Source organism: Mobula hypostoma, chromosome 18, assembly GCF_963921235.1.
Source record: "Mobula hypostoma chromosome 18, sMobHyp1.1, whole genome shotgun sequence".
Taxonomy (NCBI): Eukaryota; Metazoa; Chordata; class Chondrichthyes; order Myliobatiformes; family Myliobatidae; genus Mobula; species Mobula hypostoma.
In genome coordinates this window covers 55,950,491-55,966,045 of record NC_086114.1, presented here as the reverse complement: position 1 = coordinate 55,966,045, position 15,555 = coordinate 55,950,491, and the positions used below count along the sequence as shown (strand labels likewise).

General features: G+C 40.8%; 1 protein-coding gene across 3 annotated transcripts in view; it reads right to left on the bottom strand.

Annotated features, from left to right (window-relative positions):
- The window catches only part of slc12a1 (solute carrier family 12 member 1), a 163,576-nt gene that overhangs the window by 90,478 nt on the left and 57,543 nt on the right, over window positions 1-15,555 (bottom strand). For all 3 annotated transcript variants that reach the window (XM_063070928.1, XM_063070927.1, XM_063070925.1), the window contains exons 5-11: window positions 12,807-12,946; window positions 12,578-12,688; window positions 12,323-12,434; window positions 12,100-12,227; window positions 11,936-12,020; window positions 10,523-10,674; window positions 7,897-8,004 (exon numbers count right to left, since the gene is read on the bottom strand). In XM_063070928.1, the coding sequence (XP_062926998.1) occupies window positions 7,897-8,004; window positions 10,523-10,674; window positions 11,936-12,020; window positions 12,100-12,227; window positions 12,323-12,434; window positions 12,578-12,688; window positions 12,807-12,946 (836 nt within the window). The remainder of the gene's footprint in view (window positions 1-7,896; window positions 8,005-10,522; window positions 10,675-11,935; window positions 12,021-12,099; window positions 12,228-12,322; window positions 12,435-12,577; window positions 12,689-12,806; window positions 12,947-15,555) is intronic.

Genomic DNA, 15,555 nt, shown 5'->3' with positions numbered 1-15,555 from the left:
CCTAGGTCCTTTGGCCACTATTATATCTGGGAGATTGTTTGTGTCTTCCCTAGTGAAGACAGATCCAAAGTACCTGTTCAACTTGTCTGCCATTTCCTTGTTCTCCATAATAAATTCACCCGTTTCTGTCTTCAAGGGCCCAATTTTGGTCTTAACTAATTTTTTCCTTTTCATATACCTAAAGAAGCTTTTACTATCCTCGTTATATTCTTTGTGGAACTTGCACTCTCTGGCCTAGCATAAAGGTTGTTCTCAAGGAGCCATTTGAGAACCTTCCGGACATGCTGGAGGTACTCCTGCTGAGAGCAGGAATAGATAAGAACATTGTCCAAATACACAATTTTAAAAAACTGGTTCAGTATGTCCCAGAGCATATCATTGACTAGGGCCTGAAAAACAGCAGAAGCATTGGCCAGAACAAATAGCATAATGAGTTACTCAGTGGTCAGTGGGGGTGTTAAATGCAGTCTTCCACTCAATCCTTTCTTGGATACAAACCTGGTTGTAAGCATTGCACAGATCTACCTTAAAGAATAAGCTTCTCCCTGGAGATGTTCAAATGCAGAGGCAAGTAAGGGAAGAGGCTAGTGGTTCTTCACCATGATGTCGTTGAGGGGCATCAAAGCAGGGATGGAGCTAACCATCCTTCTTGCACACAAAATTGAAGCCTGCCCCTGCTGGTGGGGTAGATAGAGAGGGAAATCCCAAGGCCAATGCCTCCTTGATGCATTCTTCCATGGCCACCATCAGGACTTAAAGGAAACAGCCGGCCCCGGGGAGGACTAGAACCAGGTAAGAGGTCAATCACGGTTATATGCTGGTGTAGAGGTAGTGAGTGAAGTGGCCTTCTTCTTACTGAAGATCTCAAGAAAGTCAGCATATTCAGCTGGAATACCAAACAGGTCCACACTAGCAGTTGGCTCAGGAGAGGATAAGCTGAAAGGGGCTTGCGCTGGACCAAGACAGGTAGACAGATATGCCAGTTGTCTATCTTGGAGCTCCTTTAGATTCTAATTGATTAGTGGTTGTATTGAGAGAGCCAGGGAGTGCTAAGTGCTAGCAGCAGTTCAGGTGAATCAATAAGATAGAAGGAAAGCTGATCCCTATGGCTGACTCTAGCACAAGTTGGATGATACTGTGGAAAAAGTGTTGGTGCATGGCCAAGTGGTTAAGGCATTCGTCTAGTGATTTGAAGGTCGCTAGTTCGAGCCTTGGCTGAGGCAGCGTGTGTGTCCTTGAGCAAGGCACTTAACCACACATTGCTCTGCGATGACACCGGTGCCAAGCTGTATGGATCCTAATGCCCTTCCCTTGGACAACATCAGTGGCATGGAGAGGGGAGACTGGCAGCATGGGCAACTGCTGGTCTTCCATACAACTTGCCCAGGCCTGCGCCCTGGAAACCTTCCAAGGTGCAAATCCATTGTCTCATGAGACTAACGGATGCCTACACATATATCTCTGTGGAAAGGCAGATCTTCCCAGTGCCTAGAGACCAACCATCCAGAGCCTTAATATCAATATTTTGCTCCAACAATTGAGTGGAAGCTCTCTACCTTTGAGCCTGAGAGATATCCATGAGGCTCTTGGATTCCCCAGGGTCAATATTATGTCAGGAATTTGCGGGTCTGGAAGCTGGAAGCATTAGTCGATTAGGGAAAAATGCTTGCAGGAGATTCAACCCTTCAGAGTTCCCCTTCTTATTGATGGGGCTCCTCTTTTACTGAGTGCTTGGGAACATGATGCCTAGAAGTGCCTTGGATTGCCAGAGTAGAGGCAGAATTCTGTTCTTCTGCACCGACCTCATTCCTCCTGAGATAGGTGCAGGCATCCCACCTGCATGGGCATCAACATTTGAACCGACCTGGCTGGGTTTCGAAAATCAGCTCACACTAGATAAAGATTCTGCAGCCATCTGGGTCACCTAAGTACCTGCCTGGTGGAGGAATTCTCGTTTCAAGTCCGGAAGCAACTAAAGGAATTGAGGCGTTAGTGGCAGAGGTTGATGAGACTGCAATTGAAGTGGATGAGTTGGTGCCAGTGCTGGAAGTGGAACTGTGCTGGCAGAGAACTGCTGAATGGTGGCAGTGAGAACAGTAATGGATGCCACCTGATTTTGGCTGTCTGTTGTGAGATGCTGAACTGTCATTGCAAGTGCTGACTCCTGTTCTTCTTGCTTAGACTGTGCTTTCAGCTCTGAGAGTAGCTGTCGCTCTGCAGGAGCCATTTCTGCCAACCCAGCTTCCACTGACTAACTTCTCCTCCATTTGACCGACAGAATTCAAGGCTGATTTCAGCTGTTTTCTCTCTGCTGGGTCCATTTTGATGGTCAAGTCTTGCTGACAGGAGTTGAATGATGGGGCCCAGAACAGAGGGAGAAACATGGACACAGAATTAACAGTACATTGAGTTTTAAAAAGAACTGTTCAGAATGAAGAAAAATTAATGCTAGGCCAACAGGGCCACTAACTAAAAACTCTCAAACTAACTAAAAGCTATCGCTGTCACTGTGGCTTGAAAGCAGTAACCTAGAACTAAACTAATACTGCTCCTTTAACATAGTCTATCTAAATCACCAAACATCTTTCCCAGAACGTGGACTAAGCCAAAAGGGAGCGTTGTTGTCACTGTGCTTCAATCACGACTTGACAAGACTGAAATAGGGAGAGAGTTAAATACAAGTACAAAGAAAGTTTAATTGGCTGGAATGTGTGAATTCTCATGTGGGTGATTGCCATCTTCTTTAAGCTGCCCATCTGCAAGAGTGTTCAGGCTCCGCAGCAGTGTCTGCAGATGTTTCAGAATAGTGCCAGAGCAAAGGTAATGAGGTATATCATACTCGATAGCACCATAATTGCTCTGAGAACAAAGAATAAGGCCAAATGAACCACTTGGCATCAACTTGCATACCACCTACCTTCTTAAGCCCATCATTCCTTCTGGGGTATAGGCCACCTATAGTACCTCAGAGTTCTCTATCCTAGGCCAGTCTTTCAAGTAGCCTCCAGGTGTAGCCCATCTTCTTGGTGTATTCTTGTTCTTGCAGGAATGAGGCCCTTGCACTGTTTTATGGGATGAGATTGCTAGCCCCATGCCCAACCCTCTCTTTCAGCAGCCGGGCTTGGGATGGTCCATGGAAGAGTTGCATACCACTTGTGGAGACTGAATGGGCTAGTGCAACTTTACAATGTTGCTAAAAACTTCTCAAACACCTACAGACTAGAGTCTGAATTGAGAGAGTTTATCCACAGATTAATCAAGCAGTAGTCTGATATTACTGAGTTCAGGATCAGATCTTCCAGTCAATGAGCTGGACTCCTCTACTGCTCTCCCAGATGTATCCTGTCCCACAAACAAGGTACAGCAAGCAGAGGCGGTGACATAATAGTATTCTGATAGAAGGGAATAGCCCTTAATTTCCATGTCTCATGGCATCAAGTGAAATCTGGCAAGGAGTTTACTCTCTGTCCCAGTCTATCTTCAGCTGATTTAACAGTACTTCCTGATATTGAACAATGCAGCTAAGGCAACAAACGTAATCTAGATAAGGAACTTCAATGCCCATGACAAAGAATGGTTTAATTAAACAACCACAACCAAGTCCTGAAGGGCACAACTGCCAGACTGGCACTGTGGCAGGCAATGAATGAATCAACACAAACCAAGCTTATTTGGCCTCTTCTCCATATATCAATGACAGCACTAATAGAAGTCACCACTGTATAAATCTTCAAGGAAAAATTCCTTCTTTATGCAGCGGATACCTTTCTTTGCGTTGCATGGCACTAAATAAGATAGACTGAACAGATCAGCATCCATTGAGGCACTGGACCATGAGAAGCAGCCAACACGTCCACCATACTGAGATCTCTTAGCCTTTCACATAACCAAGCTAAGGGATAGAGAGCGAAGAGCATGGCAGAAGCAGCACCAGAATACCTAAATGAGATAGTAATTGAGTGCAGTTGAAACACATACATGCTAAGCAGTAAAATCACATGTATTTGTCCTCTGAGTTTAGAGATTACAACTGAGCGATCCAACTAAAGTTTTGCTGCAAAGTGGTGGATAATTATATGGCTATTTAGAGGAAGCACCAAAACAAACTTGTCCTCAACATTGAAAGTGTGCAGCTTGTGAATTCAGAGCTATGTTCACAGTCCAAGTGAGTAATCCATCATCTTCCTCTGAGATCCTTAAGAAAGTCAGCCTTTGGCCAATTAAATCAATACAAATGATATCATGAAACAGCTGAGAGTACCGCATACAACAAATGCTTTAGGATATGATGACATCCAGCTATAAAACTTAAGAGATGTACTCCAGAATGAAGCGCACTTCTTGCCAAGCTAATTCATCCAGTTACAACATTGCCATATTCCAAACATCGGGAAAAATTGTGAAGCTATGTCCTGTTTAGAAAAAGCAGCTCAAAAATAATTATCACCAAATCAGTCTACGCTTAAATCATCTCGAGCGATACTCCATCTACTGCTCTAAACATCCATTGCCTCTACTACCAGCATACAAAGTGGGTGTAGCATATACAAAATACATGTAATTACCTAAGAAATGTGGTGGAACCTCAAACTCTACTATCTAGAAAGACAAGAGTTTCAGATGCATTGCAACATCATTAACTGCATTGCAACATCATTAACTGCATTTTCCTTTGCAATTCATGCTTAACTCCCCCTACTCCCCCCCCCAAACTTGGAATTATATTGTGCTCTTTCAATACCCAAGGTCTAAGCTAACATTCCTTGATCATTTAGTCTGAATCCTGGAGTACATGCAGAGGAACAATAGTTCAAGACAGCAAGCAGCTCATTACTATTTTCTCCAGTGCAATAAACACTGTTCTTGCCAGTGATGCTCAAATCTCAAACAATAAACCAATAGAAATTTGAATGTGTACATTATTTTAATTTGGTTGCACCAAAAGTTGATGACTATTAGACTAAATTTTTAATAACACAATCAATTTTGCCAAACATTAAAATCAAAAAATGCAAACTAAAAAAAACACAAATTCAAGTCTTGAATATATCAAGAATCACTCATCCTAACACAGAATGCTAGTAGCTAAGATCACCACATACCTTCCTCCAGTCCAAGTCATTCCTCTCCCATCTGTTCTTCGAGCTAATTGTCAAACATGATTTGATTTGCCCCGAATACAGTTTTATTTTCATGCTACTGAAGGGTGTTAATTTTCATCTGCTTCACTTCCAAAAAAATGTTTCCCCCAATGCTGCATCTGAGTGACAATTCACTGCATATTGCAAATACGTGCCACCATGTGGACAAGGGTGCAACATTGATAACCTTTGATTCACCCGATAGCAGCAATGTCACTTGAGGAGGAGTGGAAGACTGACTTCACCAACAGACCTCCACATTAACTACAGTGTTCTTGACAACCTCTTCCTGTTAAAATGCTTTCTCGCTTATCTTAACTATTTACATTTACATTCTTCATACTCAGCCAGATTCCACTCACTTTGTAACAGGAAAACATAAAACTGCAGATGCTGGAATCTGAAACAAAAACAAATGCTGGAAGAATTCAGCCAGGTAAGTAGTGTCCATGGAAAGAGAAACCAGTCAAATTTTAGATCAGTGACCCTTCTTCAGAACTTGTTTGACTGACTGAGCTCTTCCAGCATTGGTTTTGTTCCACCTTATATTATCAAACTAACACTTCATATATTCCTTTCATGGCTTCCTCTCTAACATACAGGAAAAGAGCATATGAGGTGATAGCTTGATAATACAATGTGAAACAAAAACAAAAGGCTCTTTTCTTTCCATTCCCTGTTATGGGAATATACCTAGAAAATTTTTGCTACCACCACTTTTGCTGCTTTCCAGGGGCTTTTTAATTTTTTAAACCAGTTTGATTCAGAAATTTGTCAAATGCCTTGTTAAAACCCCTGTAAAATGATAACTCATGTTCTACCCTCATACACCCTCCTCAAAAAATTAAACAAAGATTACTTTGTGAACTGACAATACAAATATTTTGTAATAAACCACAAGTTATAAGGTTAGGCAGCCATTTATTGATGTGGACTTGCAAACTGGATGCAAGGAGACTGTCAGCTATGCTTGTGAACGCAGCAGGCCAGGCAGCATCTCTAGGAAGAGGTACAGTCGACGTTTCAGGCCGAGACCCTTCGTCAGGACTGCCATTGATCTCACCAGCTCCAACACCTCAGGGCATATTCAAAACCCGGACTTGTACCTCTTCCTAGAGATGCTGCCTGACCTGCTGCGTTCACCAGCAACTTTGATGTGTGTTGCTTGAATTTCCAGCAACTGCAGAATTCCTGTTGTCAGCTATGCTCTCCTGATTGGTAAACTATGTTAGTAAAAAGGACTGTAGTGTGGAAAGAGCAATTTAGTTTCTCTTGAGGAAATACTTTGCAGAATCCTTATTAAAATCATCTCCTATTAGGAAACCCTCAAATCAATTCTGTGGGAAATGAAGCTGTATTGCCAAGTACAGGTATATCTCTGGTAGCCTCCTTCCTTGTGCTGCACTTCAGACTCTGCCTAAAGACCTTCAAGATCCATATTTCCTTTGTCCTCCTCTAGTAGCAGTTATACTATGCAGCATGCATTAGAGGGTGAACACAGAACAGTACACATGCCTTTACATGGTCTATATTCTGTCTGTTCATGTGCCTGTCTAAGTGCCTCTTAAAACACTGCTTCCAGCACCTCCTCTGGAAATCTGTTCTATGTCACAACCACTTCATGTGCAAAAAATTGACTCAAATCTCCTTTAAATTTGTCTCCTCTTGCCTCAAATGCTACACTCTAGCATTTAGTGATTCCATCCTGGTAAACAGACTATCCACCCTCTCTTTGCCTCTCAATTTTATATACTTCTATCAGGCCAATCCTCATCCTCTGATGCCCCAAAGGAAACGATCCAAGTTTGACCAACCTCTCCTTACAAGAAATGCTCTAATCCAGACAACATCCCGGTGAACCTCTTCTGCATTCTCTCCAAGGCCTCCCCCTTCCTTCCTGTAAAGAGGCACCCAGAAATGTATAATACTACAAATACTGTATAACCTAACCAATATTTATATAACTGCAACTCGACTTCTCGACTTTTATACTCAATTTACTTACTGGTGAAGGCAAGTATGCCTTCTTACCACTCTATTCAGTTGTGTTGATGTTTTCAGTAAGCTATGGACTTGCATCCTAAGATCCCTTTGTATATCAATGTTCCTCAGAGTCCTATCATATGCACATGTGTTTTTTGCCCAGATGTCTCCTTTTGCTCTTGGGTAGCTAGCGGTAGCTAAGAAACACACTAGGAAAAGTGTGTAGGGAACTATTAAATTAGTTTTTGAGAAACTAAATGTTGCAAAAGTCATTGTTAGTTCTACCACTCTGAAGATATAAAAATAGTCTTCAAATGGTTGACAAGATGCTGATTAAATCAAATGAGGAAACCAAGAATCTTTGTACACTACTCATCAGAAAATCACTTTGATAAAAAGGCTATGATTGCCTTCGCATTAGACAATGCTAACACCTGCACAATTGTTTTGAGATGCAAAAATCAAAGCCTTCATAGAAGGAGGAAAATCTCAATTCCAGCATGCAACTGCTTCATTTTTAAACAAGCAGTAAACTTCTTACATTTTACAAATGTGAAACAAGCACCTCAATTTGTTTTGTTTGCTGGTATACTTAATGAATAACTTAACATGTTTCTATTATAATTGAAAATGTTATTTGCTCTAACAAATGCATGCTATATAAAAATTTTATGTCAATTTAATACAAATTTACATGTTCAGACAAGTGTTAATAAATGGGATTAAATGGTTTATATTATAACATTTACAACTGAAAACTAAATTTTCTTACCTGAAAAATCTTGGGCGCACTAACTAAAGAGGCCAGGGCAGAAGAAAGAGTAGCTGAAAAGATTCCAGCTGTGATGAGGGGTCCGAAACCAGACACCATGCTCATAACCTACAAAACATGTTAACAGCTGTTATAAGCCAGTTCCTGGTACAGGTATTTTGATTGTCCCAAGCCAGCCCCTTTATGCACATTACAGCACTTGTACCTGGAATGTCACTCTGGGCATTAAACTCTGGATAATTCTTTCCAATGGTGCTTTATTTTGGTGCCCCTTTCTGGGACTCTTTGGGCTTGAAATTTCACAGCAAACTGAGAGGCACAGAAACTGGCCCTGTACAGGAAGTCTGCTCTTCATTTTCTTGGTGACATTGATGCATGTTTGTATACATGTGAAAGAGAATGCATGCTTTCGGGATGTCAATCATTTTCACATTCTGCATAAAAATGTGTTTTTTCAAGTCCCATACTTCTATTGAAATTAATTTCTCAGAGTACTATCCAATTAAGAATTGCTCATCAGGGCCGGCTGGTGGTGCAATGACATCGGCGCCGGACGCAGGAGCGGAGGTTCCCGGGTTCGAAACCAGTTGGGTCCGCTCCCGAGTACACTTTCCATCCGTGCCGGGTTGAGTGTCGAGATCGCACCTCGACCTTGTAAAATAAAGGGAAAAATTCTGCAAAAATGTCCGTGTGAGGAGTGGCGTGTCACACAGCCTCTCTCTCTCTCGCTCTGCGCCTTGTAAAAAAAGCCATGAAAAAGACATCATCACGTACGCACGCACGCACACACACAGACTCGCACGCACACAGGCACACACCAAAAAAAATTGCTCATCAGGATCAAGATTGCTCACTATATATTTCACATACTCAGTGCACAGATATAGACTTACGGAACCTGCCAATGGTATCCTGTACTTTAATCAATTTTACACCTCAAATCCATTCCACAAGAATCAAAAATGTGTTACACAATCAAATTTTCATGATATTGTTTTTGAAACCATTTTTACTTATGTCTTTAAATTCCTTTAATAGAAATGTGGAAGAGAGGTTAAAGTTATTGCAGTAGCTTGCTAAACACCAATTTCAAGTTAGTTAATCTCTTTCATTAGAAGCTACTCGTCTTAGATGAGTGAAGTCTTCAGTTGTCGGAAATTGAACAGCAGCACATTTTGTCCTGATGTGTGAATATAACAAAACTCTACTCACCTTTTTTAAAATTAAGCCATCTACTTGATATCTAAAAACATTTAAAATTTCAGTTAAATAAGAGTGAAATCAGGGGGCTGGTGGGGTCTGGACTATATACACACATACTCTGTGTCAGTTTTTTTGGATATATTCCATGTGGGTTTGTTGACTTGTACATGCAAGGACTGGATATCAAGCCATGGTGTTTTTTTGGGGGGGAGGTGGGGGCACATCCGGACTCTTTTTTTCCCATGATTGTGTTCTTGATGTGACTGTTGGTAATGTGTTTTAGCACCTTGACCCCAGTAGTAACACTGTCTTATTTGGCTGTATTCATCTATTGTTGTATGATAATTAAACTTGAATTGAATTTGCATGGATTGAATTTCATATATGTCAGAAGGCTGGTGGGAGGCTCGAAGTTTTCGGACGGACTCAAGAGTCGGCTGTGGTCAGGTACTTCCAGGGTGCTGCATCGGCAAGTTTGCGGCGCTGGAGGTTCATGGCAGTAAGAGTTTTCTTCCTTCTACCGTCTGCATGAGATGATGGGACTTTCGAGACTTTGAGACTTTTTTTTACCGTGCCCATGGTCTGTTCTTCATCAAATTATGGTATTGCTTTGCACTGTTGTAACTATATGTTATAATTATGTGGCTTTTGTCATTTTTTTAGTCTTGGTCTGTCTTGCGTTTCTGTGAAATCATACTGGAGGAATATTGTATCATTTCTTAACGCATGCATTACACAATAAACAAGGACTGCATGTCCTCATAATCTAATATATATGAAAAAGGTGGTGATCATTATTATACTCCAAATCTCATACATACATTGTAGATGACTTGGATCTAAGGAGAGGGGAGACTACCTTTTTAAATCGCTGGTGAGATCGCCCTGCTACAGAGAGGGAGAATGTGGCCCAGGTTTTCTGCATTTTGGATGTGGACTTGGACTGGACTTCCCCTCACCTCCCGCCCCCTCAACCAGTCTTTTAGATTTTCTGTATTGTGCTTTTCAGCCGATCTTTTTCTTTTTTTTATGTGCGGGTGGGGGGGACGATTTGGGGATTGGGTCTGTTCCATTTTTGTTCGTTTTTTTGCACAGAGAGTGAGGCTTGAGGGTTAATGATCATGCTGCCTTTTTTTCCCTTCTTGGTTTCATAACCATCTGGAGAAGAAGAATTTCAGAGTTGTATACTTTGATAATAAATTAACCTTTGAACTGTTTACATTTACTACAAGTAACACAATCCTGAGTTGAAAATACCTTGCCTTCAAAGACATCAAAATACTTGACCTCCCTACTCAATAGCACCATAAACCTGCAATATCTCAAAATGATCCATTACCACTTTCAAATGAGAGTTAAGGATGGAGAATGAATGCTAAGTTGCCCAGTAATGTTCCCATTCTGTAAGTAAAAAATAAACTACCTGGAAGTTATTCATTAAACCAAAATTGCATGACTGTGTGTTACAGATGGAGAAATCATATCCCAGTCTACAGGCTGCTGAACCATTGCAGTTTGTGATGGAACTTAAGGTATCATTCACACTTCCAGTGGCATCACGCACAACTGTGGCACCTAAAAATGGGTATAAATACAAGAAATAAGGTGTGATTGTATAAAATATGCAAATAAAAGTTTCAAATAGCTACACAAGCCTAGATTTTTTTTATAGCTCAACAGACACATTAAAGGTGGCGTTTATGGCAGGTTAATGAATGTTTATTTTGCAAAGTTACCATTGATCCCTACCATGCACAAGACCCAAGTTATCACTTGCAGTACAATTGGCCTTGATATTTAGCATACTCATGTCTTTCTCCCACACCTCATCCTTCAAAGATGGTAATCAGCTGTTGGTTGTGAGGGGAGTGGCAGGTAACATTCAAAGAGTTGTTTGGAAAGGCAAGTTCATGTTTCACGAAAAGTGCACCTTCCAGTGTTAAGATTCAGTGGGAAAGAACCTACTTAAAAGGTCAATTTAAATTTATTCGAAAGCACACCTCTATCTGTTATTTATATCTATAGCATCAGCTTGGACCGTGTTCCTAATGTGGCTTGAATCCACAAACTGACTTCTGCCAACACTGAACCAAGGCTGAGAACAGATGAAAGGCAGGCAATATCAATCTAGACTATGATTTTTAGGTAGGAATTACTTTTTTAAGTCTTCATGTAGAATCACAGAAAATGCCAATATTCATAGTCCACAGTACTGCAGTTTGAGTTAGCAGCAGGTGACAATGAAGGGGAAGATCCCCTCCTGGCTATTACATTTCCAGAAAAGTCATGTATTTAATTTTCTGAAGACCTCAATGCTTGTATCCATAATATTTGCTGGAGGCCATGCTCAATGACTTTCCAACTATAGTTGTTAGTTGGGATGGAAACAGTAAAGTTTTTCATCTAATTTGATAATGCATTTGCTTCTGCCTAGCATAACATGCAACCCCTTCCATGCCTGCAAATTAGGGACCAAAAGTACCTAGCAGTAGCTGCAAAGAAAAAACAATCCATCTCATAATTAAGTTATGACATAAGCATTGTATAATTTTTTTTAAATTTAAAAAACCCTTGTAAAAACATTGTGGGCCAAAGGGCCTGTACTGTGCTGTACTTTTCTAATTCAGTGTTATAAATTCCAATGTACAAAATCTGGGCATGATCTTTTCTCCCATACTTCTCGGCCTACAATTTTCCACTCCTGATGTGAATATTCCATAATGACTACAAATGCAGAGTACAAAACGTAGTCATAATGCATTCAGTATGCTTCTCAGTTTCTATATTCTTGTGGTCAAGTTTTAAACAATTAATATTCAAAAGAAATTGATCTTACCTACACAGATGGCAACAGCAATATAAGTTGTAGAAGTTATGAAGATAGCTAACATTGTTCCTTTAGGGATGGCTACTTGAGGATCCTAAAGTACAATATTTTGAGTCACAAAGTGTTGCTTAATCATTTTAAATTATCTTTAATTTTCAAAATTAGGAACACACCTTTAGATCACCTGAGATGTTGGCACCAGCAAGAATACCAGTAGCAGCTGGGAAAAAGATGGCAAAGACAGAGAAGAAATCTTCTCCATCCCTAAAAGATGGTCCAAAATTCTCTGCAAATATGTTAGCTGTACAGGTGTAAGAAAAGTTAAGAAACCTAAGTCCAGTGTTCAACTTTTTAAATTCACCAAAATGTGTTCTTTATAATACAATAAAGGCTTGCCTTGGTAGTTAAAGAAACCTTTGCCTTTTTTCCCAGTATTACTTGGAATAACAGTTCCAATAAAGAAATTACAAATTCCAATTAGAAGAATTATCAGAAGAATAACTTGAGCCTGTTAAAACAAATGTAGTTGATTAGTTCTGTATTAATGCCAAACTTATTAAACAGCAAACTGAACTGACTAAGGTATCACTTTACCTAAATATTACAACACCTTATATAAAAAAAAATCTGAAATATCCGAAAACACCTTACCTTGGTCTCCCATTCCATGCCAGCTACAGTTATTCCAAGTAGTATTACTACTGTAATGCAACCTATTATTCGGATATCACTGATTGGATCTACCATGAGTGCATTATTTTCCTGCAAAAAAAATTCATTACTGGCAAATGATACTTAGAAGAACATTCCAATATATAAGCAAATATGGCACTTCCAATAAGAAATCAGCATTTAGTGTCAAATACAAAATATACATTACCTTCAGAATATCTACCAGAGTTTCGGCAAATCCAACGACGTACATGGCCACAGCTACAGCATTAGCAAAGGAGAAGATTAAGCCTATTGAGCCACCAAATTCTGGTCCCAAACTTCTGGAAATGAGATAGTATGCACCACCTGTTTCAATCGGAATATAATTAATTTAAACAAGAACTAAAACGCCAATAACAGACTGCGTCTAAACTATAATTATCTTCCAGTTACATGAGTACATGTCTTCAGTATTAGCCTCAAAAGGCTTACAGCAGATTCACCAGAATCTTCACCACAAGCAGGTTTTGGGATATCGAGAATACCAGAACACACAAAGAAATCATGCATCCCATGGAGACCCTGCACGCTCCACATGAGCACCAGAATTGAATCTGAGTCACTGAACCTGTACGGCAACCAACTGTTGCATCACTCGAGTTGTATAATTTTTCCAAAACAAAAGATTAGAGAAGTTTGATTGGGATTATCAGGATCTTTAAAGGAATAAGTTGGGTGTGGAGGCTCTTAACCTACCCAATGTTGGGCATTGAAACAGCAACATACTTATAAACAGAGTTAGGCCATTCAAAAAAGTTAGACTATATTTTCAAAACAGAGAGTGGCAGAAGTCTGAAACTGCTAATGCTTTCACCAATTCCCCCAGAAGAAAAGCCAAGATAGCTCAATTAATAATTCAGTAATGGAGATTAATAGGTTTTTGCTAGCCGGGGGATGTAGAGCTATGACCAACTTTCTCAGTGAAATTCAATCTGTACTGCACATGGGCATTATCTTAAAGTTTACATCACATAGCACAGCGGCTAAGATACATTCACTGCAACAGACATAAAACCACAAAGCATACATCTGGCGGCTGCTTATCAATTACAGTTCAGTGTTCAGTACCATCATTCCCCATCCCTCCCTTCGCCATAATAATCAGCAAACTTCAAAACTTGAGCTTCTGTACCTCCCTCGACTTCCTTATTGGGAGACCACAATCAGTCAGGATAAGAAATAATACCTCTTTCTTGCCTGCAATCACAGGCACACCTCAAAAACGCAGGTTTAGCCATTGTTGTACACTCTATACTCATGACAGTATGGTGAAGCACTGCTCAAACGCTATTGAGAAATCTGCCAATGACACCACTATGGGTGTTTTTGTGCCAGCCAGACCAACTAAAGCAAGGGTCTGCAGGACCAAAATAACTTTGCAAAAGATACAAAAAACAAATGATTGATAGCCAAGAAGAAATCTGCAGAGTACAAGAAAATCAATGGAGAGGTCAAAAACAGAAAATAAATGTGGAAAAACGTTTCAGGTTAAAGAACTTTCATCAGATCAAGACGGACCAGATAGTGCCGGCGATCGTCAATGACTTTGTGGACTGCAGAAAATTGGACCAAAATTCCTCTAAATGTACTTCTTTTGAATTACATTCACTGCAATCTGCAGCATGCAACTTTCCTCCCAACAAGAGACTTCTAAATTTCCTCAATCTTCAGATCTCACGATCAACTGAAGAACCCAGACCTGTCAGACGTGCTGCCTTTAAGGCTCATCACCATGGCCAAGAGCATGGCAAAGTGAGGTGGTATGTGTTTTATGGTTAATCCTCATTGGTGCTCCGACATGGCGGTTCTGTTGAACTCCTTATGCCCCAACTTGGAACACTCAATGGTCAAATGCTGTCCATCTTATTTACCCCAGTCCTGACTGCACTGTATAAACCATCAGCGGCCAACTATAGGCATGCAGTTATGATGCTGCATGATGCTGCCTCCAAACTAGAAACAGCCCATCTCAACACATTTCAAATGGTAGTCAGAGACTTCAATCATGCTTGAAGAAAACCCTGCCCAATTATCACTAGCATACAACTTGTAGTACCAGAGGACTCAACATACTAGACCCTTGCTATACTAAGATAAGGAATGCCTATCGTTCCTTGACCAGAATGCATTTTGGTAAATCAGATCACCTGGCTATTCTCCTCCTACCTGCATACAGGCAGAGCCTAAAAAGCAAGGCTTCAGAGATCATGACGACTAAGAAGTGGTCATGAGAAGCAGAGGAGCGATTACAAGGTTGCTTTGAGTCAGTGGACTGGGTCGTATTCAAGTACACATCTAGATCTGGATAAATACACCATGATTATAACAGACTTTACTAAAACAGCTGTAGATGAGTGTGTTCCCACTAAATCATTCAGAGCCCTGATCAGAAGCCCTGGATAAACCATGAGATCCAAAATCTGCTGTGGGCCAGATCAGAAGCATTCAAGTCTGGTGACCAAGAAAGCTACAAGAGGTGTGGGTATGATATCTGGAAAGCCATCTAACAGCCAAAGCAGAGATTCCGGACCAAACTTGAATCAACGAGGGACAGCTGTGGCAGGGCTTGACTGCTATCACCTCTTATAAAGTTAAATCAAGCAATATGTGGGACAGCAGAGCTTTGCTTCCAGATGAATTCAATGCCTTCTATGCTCGCTTGGACTGTCAGAACATGGAAAACCCATCACGAACTCCCACATCCCCCAGTGATCCTATGATCTGTCTCTGAAGCTGACATGCGAGCTCCCTTCAGGAGGGTGAATCCATGCATCTGGTCTGGATGGGGTACCTGACCACGTACTAAAGACCTGTGCTGACCAACCCACTGGTGTGTTCATTGAGATCTTTAACCTCTTGCTTTAGCAGTGTGCGGTCCCCACCTGCTTGAAGCATACCGGTGCCCTAGAAGTGCA